Source organism: Rhipicephalus microplus, chromosome X (assembly GCF_043290135.1).
Source record: "Rhipicephalus microplus isolate Deutch F79 chromosome X, USDA_Rmic, whole genome shotgun sequence".
NCBI classification, from domain to species: Eukaryota; Metazoa; Arthropoda; class Arachnida; order Ixodida; family Ixodidae; genus Rhipicephalus; species Rhipicephalus microplus.
The window spans coordinates 422,400,080-422,415,339 of NC_134710.1; the positions used below are offsets into that span (position 1 = coordinate 422,400,080).

At 43.7% G+C, this 15,260-nt stretch overlaps 1 protein-coding gene across 3 annotated transcripts in view; it reads right to left on the bottom strand.

Moving 5' to 3' along the window:
- The window catches only part of Rab14 (RAS oncogene family member Rab14), an 82,518-nt gene that overhangs the window by 36,177 nt on the left and 31,081 nt on the right, over positions 1-15,260 (bottom strand). For all 3 annotated transcript variants that reach the window (XM_037413222.2, XM_037413223.2, XM_075880343.1), the window contains exons 4-6: positions 12,554-12,641; positions 3,900-3,930; positions 1,921-1,989 (exon numbers count right to left, since the gene is read on the bottom strand). In XM_037413222.2, coding sequence (XP_037269119.1) covers positions 1,921-1,989; positions 3,900-3,930; positions 12,554-12,641 — 188 coding nt within the window. The remainder of the gene's footprint in view (positions 1-1,920; positions 1,990-3,899; positions 3,931-12,553; positions 12,642-15,260) is intronic.

Consider the following 15,260-nt stretch of genomic DNA (forward strand, 5'->3'; position numbering starts at 1 on the left):
ATCCAGGCCTCCTTTCAGTCGGACTGACTCGAATATGGCTCCTCGGCAATCGGGAAAGCCTCGATGCGGCTGCAAGACGGTGAACGACGCCATGCACGGTGGCCGTGCAATGGCCAGCCGTTCCTCCACTTTGAGAAGAAGCAGGCGCTTGTTGTCAGAGAGAACGCTTATTCTTGCCTAAAGAAGTCTGCCACCCAGGCGCGTTAGCGTCTTCTTGGGAAATAACTTCCCCGTCCACCACCATCACCTCCAGCATGATGCCGTTCCGTCGGCATGGGCGGATGCCCGGCTGAAGTGTTTAAAAAAGGCAAAAAATGGGCCTACCAGGTCAAAAATGGGCTCGGTAGAACCACTCGATGACATCTGTCGAAGGTTGTACAATTCCGGAGGATTGAAGCAATAATCTGACAGCACTCATTCACAGACGACGGAGACACTGCAACGTCTCTTGCCGACGCAAGAGCTCAGAAAAACGCGTACGTTTGCACTGGACGCTCGAAAAAGACTCCCAATGATAATGTATTTCCTCGCCTAAAACTTGCACCTGTATTTCCACACCCCCAACTACAAACAATGGGAAAAAAAAAGCAAAAGGAATCACCACATACCACTATCGACCTCCTTGGATTATTAATAGTAAAGCAGCCATGCAGACAACTTCCATGCCAAAAATACGATTTATTGTTGCAAATCCACTATTTACACGATGTCGCAGCGCATGCGCCCTTTTATTGAGGAAATATCGAGAAAAACATTTTAATCTCGGAGGCCTGGTTCTAGCAATGCCAGTTCTCCCGGCCCCTACCAAAACTTTAACAAAATGAAAGAAGGCAGCAATAAAAAATGAAAAAGACCAATTCTATATGGTAAACTAAATCACATTTTTTAGCAAGTCTGATACATGCAAGTTCGACTAGACCAAGAATACAGCCATGCAGAAACATGCATATATAACTGCTAAAGTCCTTATCACTTCCCAAAACACATTTTACAGCCATGTAGCGAGCTGTGCATACAGTACACTAGTATGTCCATCGATACCAGTAGCGTGGAGTTTTCTGCTTGCTTCAACACCTGCAACGGTCTTAACTTTTTATCAATCCCGATACTTATTCCTTAAATATTATGCTTCCACAAGCTTGACTGCAAAAAAATCTCTACTTCGATTCCTTTGGAAGATGTCAGCCAGCTGAAATACATTGTTATGTGCTATGTCTGCCACTCTAATGATCTTCCAATGGTACTGCCAGGCAAATACAGGCTCAGTTTGCACATTCTAATTCTGCCAAGGCCTTTTCTTTTTTTGCTGTGTCTTGACAAAACGTAAACACGAAAACTGAGCCTACAACAACGCACATGCATGCTGACACGAACAGGAAGCGATTTGGGGCACACTTTTAATAGAACAACATGCCTAGACACCCCCGACATATCCCCCAAATGCTTCATCGGCATGAGGTCAGCACCGAAGAAGCAATTTAGAGACAAAGGTGCTCCAGGTATCACGCCAATGCAAGCATTATTTTATCAGCAGCAGCAGCAGTTTTTAACCGACATACTGATTTTTGTTTACTAATTGTTTGGTACTGTGTATGCCAATTCAGTGGAGTGAAAATGTGCCGTTTAAGAAAACTAACAATTATATATTAGACCATAAAACAACCAAAATTGATTGTTTCAATACTAGATGATGCAGACGATGGTCACAACATGAAGTACACGTTTTGACTTGGTATTAAAAAAAAAAAAGCATAGAATTGCTCAGAATTTTTCCAGCTACCCTATTTTAAAAGAAAGCACATCTTTTGACATAATAGAATATATGTCAACACAAAACAGTAATTAATGCAAACTTTCGTGTGATGCAGTACACAGCCAAAATGCAATTGTAACTGCCTATGAAATAATTGTCACGCTCACCTGCCATCCTGAATGTTTTGGAAGATCTTCTTGGCAGTCTCGAGGAAAGCCTCCTCAACATGCTCACCGCTATTTTTGAGAGCAAGCAGGGAAGGAGCGAGAGTTGTGAATACATTCAAGAGCTTGTGAATGAGCAAGACTAGCTCGCTGGAGAGACATGATTCCAACACACACTTCTTTGTTTCCTGAAGCTCACTCAAATTTCATATTCTTGCTAGAATCAAGTATGAAGTTTATTCTGTAGATCCTCTGCACCTTAAATGCAATCTATATTTTCTAAATGCGTAAATAGGCTTGATATGATCAAACAGCATCACACAGTCAGAAACGATGGCAAAAAACAGGCGTGTATATCTCATACGAAGCAACAAAATTACCGATAAGAACTGATCACAATTAGAAATAGCACTGAATCCATAACCATTTTCATTAGAATCTTTGCACCCCTGAATTTTTTATTAATATGCAACACATATATATTCCCCTGTAACTATGGCACCTTGGCCTTACTTCCAGTGAGCACGGACAACACTGATGACACCACGTTTGCCATATTGCAAACATGCGTTGCCATTTTACATCATGGTGGCTGCCATTGCTCCCTACCTTTTTCCCTCGCCATATACCGTTTCACAGTGCAGGGGTATGGAAGTTATAAATCAGTGGTCAAAAGCCATTGAGCACATATTTTAGTACACTGAGTACATATCTCAGCCCCCCCCCCCCCCCCCCCCCGAGTACATTCAGCACTCCCTGCAAGCATGCCCTTGGCACCATCCCACATAATTATTCACTAATATCTCATGCATTGTGCCTTAAAACAGGCTACAGATAGCAAGAACTCTATAAAACGGCACCTGCGCAAGATTTGTGCCACCATACAAAGTGCATGACCTACAAACACGCAGCTAGGCTTTGCCATCATTAAATTGCAGATGCAGTGTGATTTTCACGAGGTATTTTCATTTTTTTTTTTACTGAAGTCCAACACAATAATAGACTCGTGCGATCCTAGTCATCATCAGCTCCTCACAGCTGTTATTTTATCATCAGGTAAGAGTTCTGCTTCACTTCCAGCATGCTATTCCAGTTTCAATCTCTAAACCAGACACCACTCCTTATAACTGCGATGCATTATGTTCTTCCCTTAATTTTCTAAAACGCAACCGTATGTGGGGAAAAAGAAATTTCAAAATTCATGTTGGAGCTTTCGAACGATAATAAGACAGCAGTAATTGGTAATTGGAAAGAAAAGATGGCTCCATTAACTTCGATGACTAAAGGGACACTAAAGAGAAATAATTATACGAGAAAAATTGTTTTGCTTATTCAGGATGGGCACAAATAAATTTTGAAGCTGCATATACTAATTGGAGAGTATGAAACAAGTGGCTTCTGTTTTTTTAATAATATTGCAATCGTCAGGCTATCTGTAAAGCAATTCATGCAATGCCCAATGAACAAGTGCATTTTAACACAGGCAGGCCTTTGAAACCTGATTGTTTGGTTACGGTAATAGTAACAATTGTTAGAGGTCAGACATGTATTGAGTTTCAATGCAGATCAATTCTCTCAAATAGTTTGCCTTATACAATCATTGCACTCGCGCAGCTTCGTTAAAAACCTTCAAAGAATAAAAGTGCAAACTTCAGGCAAGTAAATAGTGCACAGCTAGTTATGAGTTTAACTCAGTAGTACAAAATACGCAAGTGGGTTACGATCCGTGCAGAGAAAAATTCGACAAAACTAAAGCACGACTACTTTACGTAATCAGAGAGGCCAGTGTACTGCAAAAACGAACCACAGGAAGTAATAATTTGACATGTCTTGTCAAAACATAGGAACTTCCACATGCTACCCGCAACACCCTGAACAATAGCAGACACCCATAAACCTATTGAATAACAATATACATAGACCTCTTACGAGCAACTGCCTAAAAGCTTTTTATGTGAATAAGAAAACAGTAGCACACTTACGTCTTTGCACTAGCTTCCACAAACATTAGACCTGCAATATGAAAAAGCAATGAAGGAGGGTTTGGAGAAGCACAAGAATGAGCAACTATGCGTTTTAAAGCAATAAACTAGGAGACAAAGCTCAATTTTCTTAAAAGACCACTTAACAGGCCCAGACTTTTTTCGATTCTTTTTCGATTGATTGATTGATTGATTGATATGTGGGGCTTCACATCCTAAAACCATCATACGATTATGGGAGACGCCGTAGTAGAGGGCTCCGGAAATTTCGGCCACCTGGGGTTCTTTCCCGTACACGCAAATCTGAGCACTCTGGCCTACAGCATTTTTGCCTCCATAAAAAATGCAGCCGCTACAGCTGGGATTAGATCCCGCGACCTGCGGGTCAGCAGCAGAGTACCTTAGCTTCTAGATCCCCGTGGCAAGGTGATTACGTTTTTCGAATATTACAGCTATGCACGCCACACAGAGCCTTCATTTCGAAAAAAATTTTCCATGCTTCTTTCCTATGCATACCTACCAAGTTCAAGGATTCTGAATCTGGGAGACTTTCGCAATGGGAGGAGGGGGGATGCACGATAAATTATTTGCCCATTTTTAAATAAACTACACCTCTGTTTTTTAAATACACTACAAACAAACAAAAAAAGATTGCAAAAAACAAGAGGGGGTCTCAATAGCAAGTGTCAAAATCAGCGTTGCAGTCCGATACAGTCGAACCACGCTACAACGAAACTGATGGGGCGCGGAAAAAATTTCGTTGAAGCGAAAATTTCATAGTAAAAATCGAAAAAAATATCGCTGATCTGAGCTAGCAAAAACAAATTTATTTGCAATAAAATAGGGAAGGTTCGAAAACACTGAAGCAGATTGAGCTGCTTTTTTATAAATGCGGCCAGATCACACACAGAAATTTCAATTTCCTGAAGATTTTCATGAGAACCGTACAAACGAAACGGTCGAAATCCGGGAGTCTCCCGACTGATTTGGGAGACTTTGCAGGTATGCTACGCCTGACTAATCATCCTTTCACAAGGTTGGCGTTAAGCGACTTGACATAGCACGCAGCTTGTCAATTGGTCTAAACCAGTCATGACGACGAGCCACGCCTTCCCCTCCATACGAGGGAGAAAAGTGGCAAGGCCGCGTGAAAACTTGAAACCAGCTGAAACCATGTTCTAACCCCTGTAACTTCTTTAATATAGCACGTCTTTGCACACCTCCTGCGGCAACATGTTTACATATTTCTCTTTAAAACAATTTTTAGACATTAGGGTTGTTAACTGGCCCTAGAACACACATGTCGATCTTCTGAACTTGTGAAGCGATCAGACTGTTTTCATGGCAAAATAACGAACACGCTGACAACAAAATAGCGCGAACTTCAAGGCTGCCATGTTTTATGAACATGTTAAAACAATCAAGGTGAAATGCTGTCCACTCTCAAAAGCTTTTACGATTGCATGCTTCCCACTTCTACTTAGTAAAGTTAAAAATTAATTATTTAGCCATTAGTTAATTAATGCACAGGCACTGAACAGCTGTTAAGTACATATCTGATAACTACGCTACAGAGTTGCAGATGAAACCAGTTGGCATCATAAATACATCATTAAATACTTTTTCAGCAAAAAAATATATATAGCACAGAAGTGCATACAGAGAAGTACAGCGATAATCTATGTAGCGTATAATTTCAAATAAATAGGTCCTGCAACAGATTTTGGGCACAGGCAGAAAACTCTGCTGACTGGTACTCGAGGCTACCGAGATCACGCGAGCCAAACATAGAATGGCACATAGGCTATAATTTACAGCCAACTCTCAAAGCCAGGAAAAAACCACTCCTCTCTACAAATGACTCCATACACTCAAATTTGTGCACCATATACCCGTGTCTAAGCTGGTTGGCTGATTTGAACATCGTAGGCTGCGTAGTTTCTGCCATTGAAGGATGCGGCCTCACGCCCGTGCTCATTCACAATCACACTGAAAGTAAGCCGCGCGTTTGGAGAAAAACAAGGAAAGAAAGCGCTCAATGTCACAATGTACACTGACAAATGAACGCATCTTCGTGCCCCCTCATCACCTCTCTTCATGCATAGCTTTCAGTGAGCTTGCTGGCGCAAAAGGACAAAGAGCTTTAAGCACGACTTCAGGAATTAAAGAAAAATTTTTGCAGCATGTGATTTGTGAAGGCTCATGCACTAAAAGTGAGGCAATTTGATTAGAACTCAGAAAAGTGTTGCAGAGCCCCTTTAAATGAAAAAGGCTTGTAAGAAACGAAATTATTTCATATTTTTACACCCCTTGAAAGTGTGACACAAAATAGTTCTGCTAGTTAACACTGCCATTTATAACTTCCACAACAGACTATCTGACCAAAAGAAGTAATAAAAAAAACAGACAGCAGTAAATAAGAATTATCTGTTCAATGAATTTTCACAACACTACTAGTAAGCCAGAGTGGAAGAAGGCAGGAGCAAGACATGCAAAACTCCCTCCAGCTCCCTCAGACACCTGCTAAGCTATTCTTTGTGAAGTCAGACGTAACAGTATAGCAGATGACGAAGTGCGCTGAAGATGCATTAAAATGTTAAATGCCCTGCCCCCACCTTCTACATTATGAGGACTTGACAAAGCTACTTCGAGAGAAACGAAATAAAAAATGGCCATAGAAAAGCTACCATCTGGATGAAATCATTAACAGAGCCACGTGGCTCACCTGCTTTTACTCTCTACATCTTATGGTTAGCGAAATAAAATATTACAAAGCAAATAGAGAACTAACTTTCTTAACGTAGGTTGCTGAGAAATTTATTTGAAATTGTGAAATTCACTCATGTTTAGAAATGCCAGCTCTGTTATGCTTTGGTTCCTGCGAAACATCAAAATAATCTACTGTGCATCCCAGCCAAAAACACCTGACAGTGAAAAAGTTGACATCCTTGTAAAGAAACGCAGCTTCCCGACAAATCGGCGTAGTCTATAAATCCCCAAACAAAAATAAAACAGCATAGAAAAGGAGGTATGATGGACTGTACATGATAGATAACCTCTATACAACGGATTTCTCCAAATTAAGAAGTTCTTCTATGTGCTTTTACCCTGCCTTCAAACAAGCCAACAAAAAGTGAATTACTGTTACAATGGCAATGCCACTACTGGTCATTTGCTGCAGAAGTCTGAACTGCACTTCACAAAGCGACACCATTAGAAAATGAAATTATTCTGTGTCGTTATGCTTCGACTTTACGCCGCATAAGGAGATCGCTTTTCCAAATAGTATGTCATGGCAACGCGTCATTCCTTCCGTTTTTAACACCATGTGCACCCCCACCCCCACCACCCTTATGGTCACACCCACCTCCCCCCCCCCTTATGGTTGTTACGAAGAGTGCGGTGATGAAGACAAATCTTAAGAGGTTGACACGTCCCCTGCGCTGCCGTCTTGCGCCCAACCGCGGTATACTACTACTCCACGGTGGGGGGTGGACCGTGGACTTCCCGATTAGCTCCGAACTGCCGTGGCAATTCGACAGCAGAGAGTGGCTTCAGCAATGTACTGTCCCTTTGCCAGAAACACTCTACGAGGCCATGGCCAGACGGTGACAGAGCAGCATTGTATTGATGCGAGATTACTTAAGGGGAGATGCGAGTAGAAAAACCTAAAAAAATACACTGTTTTTTACCTGTTTTGATAAAGTTAGTACTTCTACTATTCGGTAAAAAAAAAAATCAATGTTGGCAATGCTTTCAAATTGTGTTTAAAGAGCATAAGGTAGCTGTTAAAAGGCCGAAAGTGTGCAGTCTTCGAGCACCTTGCCCCTGATAATGTGCCGCCACACGCCATTGTCGATCACATGAGGCAGAGAGCCGAGCCTCACTGTTCAAATAAGAACGGTTTCCCGCACTGCTGCTGTACAAAAAAGTGCCGCCATATCCACGAAGTGAATGATGATGAGTGGGCGAAGCTCTGGAGGAAAACCTGGTAAACCATGAATCTTCCGTACATTTTGCCTACTCGATTTTATTACAATGCTCCCCCTAGCGTACGTCGCCGCACTAAATCGAACGATTGCCTTCCACCAATGACACGTGCCATATGTGACATCATTCCTATTTTATAACATCTCGCATCTTTCATCAACTACAAGTACCGCCGTCTAGTTTATAACATCTTGCATCTTTTCATCATCAGCTACAAGTCCCGCCATCTAGTGAGCACTGAAAGAACGAAACGAGAGGTGGCTACATGCAGGAGACGGAGCCGCCATCTAGTGAACACTGCAAGAACTAAACGAGAAGAGGCGACATACAGGAGACGGTACCGCCATCTAGTGGACACTGCAAGAACTAAACGAGAGGTGGCTACATACAGGCTACAGGGGACGCACAGCCCACGCCCTAAGGAGCTTCGCCCCTAAAATATTAAACAGAAGCCAGCTTTTGCCGCGTTTTTCAAGCACCGCGACTGGGTTTGAAATCACGTGGTACGGATTTGGGACCGCCATTGGCCGCTGCACACCTGTTTGCGCTGTGAAACGTACTTGCAGGGTCTGTGCCTTGTCGAGCAGCACAGCTGAAAAATGCTTTTTTAGTGTGTTTATCTCCATTATAGATGAACAAAACCGTAGCTCGTGCGATAGCTACACTGCCCACGTGAAAGCTGTTGTGGCGGTGCGCTCTGTAAGAGTGGGCTATGAGCAGCTGGTCCAATTTACGGCAATTCTTGGTTTGCAAAAGCCAATGCATCAAACTCATTCACAGCCATCAGCTAGAAAGTCTGTGATGCGGCAATAGATAGCATCTGTGCCAATTATGCGAGGTCGAGGAAGTTCACAGGTAGTGAAGTTAGCGGGGACGACACTTCCGCTATGTACGACGGTACATAACGCAAACGCTGCCACAAGAGTTACAACAGCATTCGCACTGTTGTGTTTCTCGACAGAGGACTTTGCTTGAATTTCAAAGTCCTGTTGAACTTCCCCTAGCTTGCAGTCGGCACAAGGCTCTGCCAGACGGAGCGGAAGAAGTTTGGCGAGCATTTCGTGGCCCTGTTTGTGAGTAGTCAGCTCGAAAGAGCCGTGAAGGACTAACTTATGGAGCTGGCACATTTTAGTGGCAGTGGCCGTAACAAGGAGTATTGTTTTTTTTGATGTGCAAACTTCATTGCATTTAATCATATCTTTCATAAATAAAAATTCAATTATAACATTACAGCTCGTTCTCCCCCCTTTCCCCCCCCCCCCAAAAAAAAACACGTTTGCAATTTTTTTCAATGTGCTCCTCCTTTTTCGGGTACTTCTGGTGCTTGGTTTTGCATGAAATTTTGCCCGAAATTTTTTCCATACTATAGTATTTGCTCCCGTAATGCACACACTTATTTTCTTGAAAAGGGTGCATTTATTAGGCAGGGTAAATTTTATGAAAACTTTTTCGAGGGGAGCAAAAAATGCGGTAATGCGAAAAAAAAAAAGTTAGGTCGCTTGGCCTTTAGCAATTCAGATATGCGTGCACTGTTTGGAAACAGGTTCTTTGTTGCCCTTTACTGATCTTCAGTGGTTAATGACACTATCTTCTGCAAGCTGTCTCCGGGAGCGTGCGCACGCCATAGAAACATTTTGCGGCTGGCCATCTTTTCTCGCAATCGTTTAATCACAACAGTGTTATCTGCTGTGATCTGGAGGGGCGCCCAAAAGCTTCCGCTATGACTCACTTTGTCAACTTCACGGCAACCTCGCACGACGGTGACGACACCGTTAATGTTGTAGCAAGTACATTGATTTCATGGTAACAAGTAACCAACATTTCAGCAAGCTACCCCCGAAGCATCAACACAAACCATCAATAACAAGATTAACGACAAAATACGGACGCTGCCGCACTTCTACAAGAGAAGTGCCTCTACGTGTGGATAACAAGCGAAGCAAGAATTGGGTGTGCTACCATGTTGCGGAAATTGTCACGATCTTCTATGAATGAATAGAGATTTTTTCCGGCTTGCCGAAAACCTGCGACGTGATAGCGACGAATGACCCTTCAGGACAGCAAATGCTGCCGTGGTTGCTTAAAAATCACGTGCATGTATTTGGGCTTTTTTTGGCGGAGAGGGGGAGAGTTAAGTTCCGATGTGGATGTTGTAGGTATCGACAGCCTCTTAGTGATCCAAGAGCACGCTGGCAACAGGAAGGAAGAGCCAGATTGAAGGCAGCGTTTATTGAACGACCGCCCGCTCGGGCCGTGCCCAACAAACTTTTTTCGTCCCCCAACCGCGCATTCCCGCGCAGCTGAAAAACAATCATAAACGAAAAAAAGTTCCTGCGCTCCCCCTCCTCCTTGCTCTCAGCAAAGAGAAAAGGAATTCTCGGGACGCTCTCTTTCGAGCGCACCACCCGCGTTGGCCATTATCGCCGACGGACCGTAACATGATCTCGCAGCTTCAGCTCCTCGGTCGCTTCAGCCACATGGCCCGAACTGCGGCGCTCGCCTGGCCGTCTCGAAATCGGCTGCGGTGGTTCGTGTCATATCCCCGACACAAACTCCAACGCAATGATTCAGGGAAACAATCACCGCCTTCAAGCCCCCTCTATACCGACGACCTCCTGTGGCGTCAGCTCCTCGGATCCGCGTCCGCGGCGACCTTACAGGTCGAAAACGTATTCTCAGAAGCTCATACGCTTCGAGACTGACTGGGGGGGGGGGGGAGGGGGGGGTTTCCTCAGAAAAATGTGGAAAGGTAAGTAAGAAAAAGGGGTGTGGACTGCACAATAACTGTCTCATGTGAGGACACCTCTACCGATACAGTCATGGTTTCCCTTCACTAGGGAATCGAGAATGAAGGGACAGTTAGAGTGAAGACAAAAGAAAGTAGGCTAAAGAAAAGGGGGGGGGGGGGAGAGCGTCGAAGGAAGCAACTGATGTCGATTGGCACCGGCAGTTTGGTGACCTTCACTCACTGTGTGCGTATCAGCTGTGACTGACATGGGACATGCAGCGCACAGGTAGGAAGAAAAGCAATAGGCATGCAGCAACCGACAAAGGATGAAGGGGGAGCGTGCCGAGGTGGTTTAGGGGGGTTGGCAAAGTAATAAAAAACTGAAGAGATCGAACGGGTGAGAAGGTGCCAGGTGTCGGTTAGCGGGACTGCAGCGGATCAATGTAGGAGGTGCATTTATTACACAGGGGGAAAAATCCATATTTCGAAAGGTGAAGTAGGGGGTGCATTTATTATGTGAGCGTGTTTATTACGTGAGTAAATACGGTACACAAAAATGCAATTATCCAGTTTAAATTTTAATATTTTTGTTATAAAATAAAAACTTTATGTAAACATTTACTATGGCAGAAGAAATATATACTTTTTCACGTCTCTTATTTTTCACGTTTATTACATAATTTGTGTGCACTTCCTAATTAGTTACTTTCATTTCACACATTGGAATACTATGAACTATGAATAGTAAAAAATTATGGGATTTTAGCTATGAAAAGAAGGGAGGAGGGGAAAAAGGCTTAAGGTTTTCACTGTCATGTTTCAGAGCTAACAGTACGCAACTTGCAAGAAAACTAATATATTTGAAATCGGCATAAAATGCTTCATAAACAGCAGCTGAAGTTTGATCTCTCTAGGGTGAATATTAAAGAAAAGTGCCTTCGAGTAGCATCTCCCCTTAATTAACTGAATTTCAATGCCACATCTCTTTTTAAATAAGGTACAGCAGGCTTTTATTAAATGAAACCTGTCTTCGAGTACCATCACGTCTTCGAGTACTATCTCCCCTTCAAGGGGCCCTGCAACACTTTTTGAGCATGGTCAGAAAATGCTGCCAATCAGTAGTAGAGGCTCCCGACAACACCCGAACAAAATATTATAGCACAGCACACAGCCTGGAATTCACAATAAATTATCAAAGCCAGCAAAAAATTGCTTTCGCTTCTCTCAACAAATTACGGAATATGCCCAAATATCACGCGTAGCAAGCCTATCTATCAGCGATTGGCTGATTTGAACACGGCGCGCTTGGTCATTACAGAGATCGCCGCGGGAGGCCAATACTTGCCCACGCGTGCCTCACTGCAAAAGCAGTGCATTCGAAGAAAAAAGAAAAGAGCACAAGGTCACGAGGCACGCGTGACGTTTCTCTACGACTCTGGCATCTCTCCCTGCTTAGCTTCCAACGCTTTTGTCGGAATGAGAGAAGAAAGAATTCACTTGCAGCGTGTGACAAACCTTTGTAACTCCAGTCGCACTGGACGGATTGTTAAATTTTTGCGGGTTGAATTAGTGAGGCAATAAGCTCTTCTGCGGTTACTTGAAAAAGTGTTTCAGGGTCCCTTTAAGTGAACATGGTGAGCTAAATTTTTTGTTTCACACCCTCCAAGGGTGCACACCACCAGCCTTGGAAGTATACTAGCAGCTGAACTCTTCAAACACGCATGCTCAGACACCTACCTGTATGAGTTCTCCGGCATGAAGGTGTGCTATGGACAGACTGGCAGAATGCCAACAACAAAGACACACACACCAATTCTCATTTGGTAAAGTACATGTTCCTCAGGCTTTTCTTATGCTCTTCCCATTATGTAATTTCATTTGTGGTAAAAAAAATACTAAAGAAAAAACCTCTAACGTGCTTCTTTTTTCTGCTTACCATTTTCTTCAGCAAACTGCTTTGCCTCATCGTAAGTGACATCTCTCTGAGCTTCAAGATCACATTTGTTGCCAATCAGAAAGATGACCTGCACAAAAAGAAAATGATGTAACCAATGGCAGAAAAGAATCTGAAATCAATTACCCTTTCACGGTTCGAACCAAAGTATAAGGTTTAAAAAATGACTGCATATCTCATTCAGCCAAAATGTTTTAGGCAGTACAAACCTCGTTAAACCGTAGTTGGCCGGAGCTCGGAAAAAGTACGTACTAAACAGTAGTACTGCTTACCCGAAATAGCGTCAGGTTGCTCACTTACCTGTCAAAAAAAACCTTCAGGGAGTGCGATGAAAGAACAAAAAACGTGCAGTAATTTATTAACTTCGCGTGACAAGGTCTGTAATCTTCATTTGACGACGTGGCGGCCTAGCAGCAACGATAGCGGCCTCAAACTCACTTATGCTGTGAGCCAGCTTTTTTTGCCAGCCCCCTCTTCTCGGCAAATACCTGCATGACGCTGACGCAATGCGCAGCTTCGGCCACTGTCCGACCTGGATCACCCGTGTTGTCGCTTTCCATGTCGTCCTCATCACTATCATTTGGCGACACTTCGACAAACGAGGCAACAATGGCTTCGTCGGCATGTCCGGAGATGTCTGCACATCGCTGTCTGCGTCTCTGAAGTCGGGGAAGGAAATGCCTTCCGTAACGCCCTGCTGCTCCAGCACTTCAGCTAGCAGAGTATTGCAAGCTTCGTCTACAATGTCTGAAGTCTGGTTGATGGTGTCACTGGTGTCATCTGCGTCGCCCGCACACACACTGAAGCCAGCACTCTTGAAGCAATTTTGAACTGTCGTTGCTTCAACCTGCCGCCACGTGTATTCGAGCAGGTGAATCGCGCCAATCGGGTCGATGGAGAATAATTTGCCACATTCAATGGTTGCAGCAGCACCGCCGAGCAACTTCTCTCTGGAATTCCAAATTCCACACACCGTGATTAACGGCAGGTCCTTTTCGCGTGCCAGCACCGATTTTTTCGTGCCACTTTCAATAGCATGATTTATATCTAATTTCTCCTCTATTTTCAGCACTCGATGCTTTTGTTCCAGCTTCGGCATGACGCAAGTACGAAGCAGCATAAACACACATACACAACACGTGAAAAACGACGCGAGGGCTGTACGGCACGGATCAACCAGATAACACCTATGCACGGCGCCAAAGGAACAAAGAAAGCAAAGCAAGCGCACGCAGTGTTTGCGTGTTTGTGCAAAGCACCATCGCGTGGACAACACCAGAAGCCTAGCCGGCCGAGTGCTTCTTGTTGCAGAAAAATCCAAGAGTTGGCGCTCACCAACACAGCCGCCATCATCATCAACACAAACAAGTGAGGCGTGTTTCTATCTCTGGGGCTTGCTGTTCTGTCGGGACGCCCAGTGGGGGACGACGACATGCAGCGGCGAAAGCGCAACGAAAATTGGAAAAACTACTTATTAAAAGATACATACGCGATAAGCCGGTACGGCTTATGCGGATACAAAATGCATTATGTTCAGTGGCTGCCGAGTCGGGGATTTGACTTCACTACTTTTAAAACGAAACTACTGTTTACGCGGGTACGGTTCAACGAGGTTTCACTGTATTATACTTTGCACTTTTTACGAGCCAGAACTACAACCCGTGGAGATATGCCTACCATATTTACTCGCATAATCCTCACACTTTTTTTGGCGGAAAACCAATGCAAAGTTGGGGGGTGCGAGAATTACGCGGGGAAAACTTTTCACGAAAACGTACAGAGCAAAGAAGAAAACGAAGTGGCCGTAAATCGGGATTCTTACACCAGCAACTAACAGCAAGCTTTGAAAAGCACTAATTAAAACTTACCTCAACAATAAAAGCACAGGTTCAACACAATGCAAGATTTATTAGAGACACAAAAAGTGCAAGCAAATAGCCGAGAATTAGAATACCATACGCAAAGCTTGTGGGTGTTGCGGGCGTAGCGGTAGCGTTTGTCGCTCAACAGGAGCCCTCAAAAGATAAGCGTAGGCTGTCAGTATTGGGCTGATGGCTATTTAACAGAATCGTCCGCAGTTTCCTCCAGAAGAAATAAAGTTTACCATCAATCTCGGTTTAAGCACACATCAGGCCCAACGAGTCTTGGTGGCTTTCAGCTGCCATCACCAGTAGCGAACACAAAACTCTGACTCCGAAGGGCTGACCGGCGGCCCTGTTGCCATTGTTTAGTGCATGATCTATCACTTCCAACTTGAAGGCAGCCGTGTAGCTTCAGTATTGCCCCATAACCTGACAAGATTACCGACACAACATACAAAACATGCCGCAATGTGCACTTGCCACTTTGGCTCAGGTTGAATTGAATTGAGTCTCTGTACATTAATAGTACGCTTGATGCTTAAGAGATGGCGTGCATTATCATCATCAGTGGCTGGAACGAGCAGACGACATTATTGCAGCAGTTTTCGGGGTGCGATATTTAGTCGAGGAAAAAAACAAATTGTATTTGTATGTAAATTGTATGTAAATGTAAATTGTATGTGGGGGGTGCGAAAATCATGCAGTTGCGAGGATTACGCGAGTAAATACGGTAAGTAGGAAATCTGGATAAATTTTGGCCACAAGCACTTTTTAAATCCCATAATGCAGGAAAGTGCTCTTTATTGTCCTCTTCCTAATGCAACTGT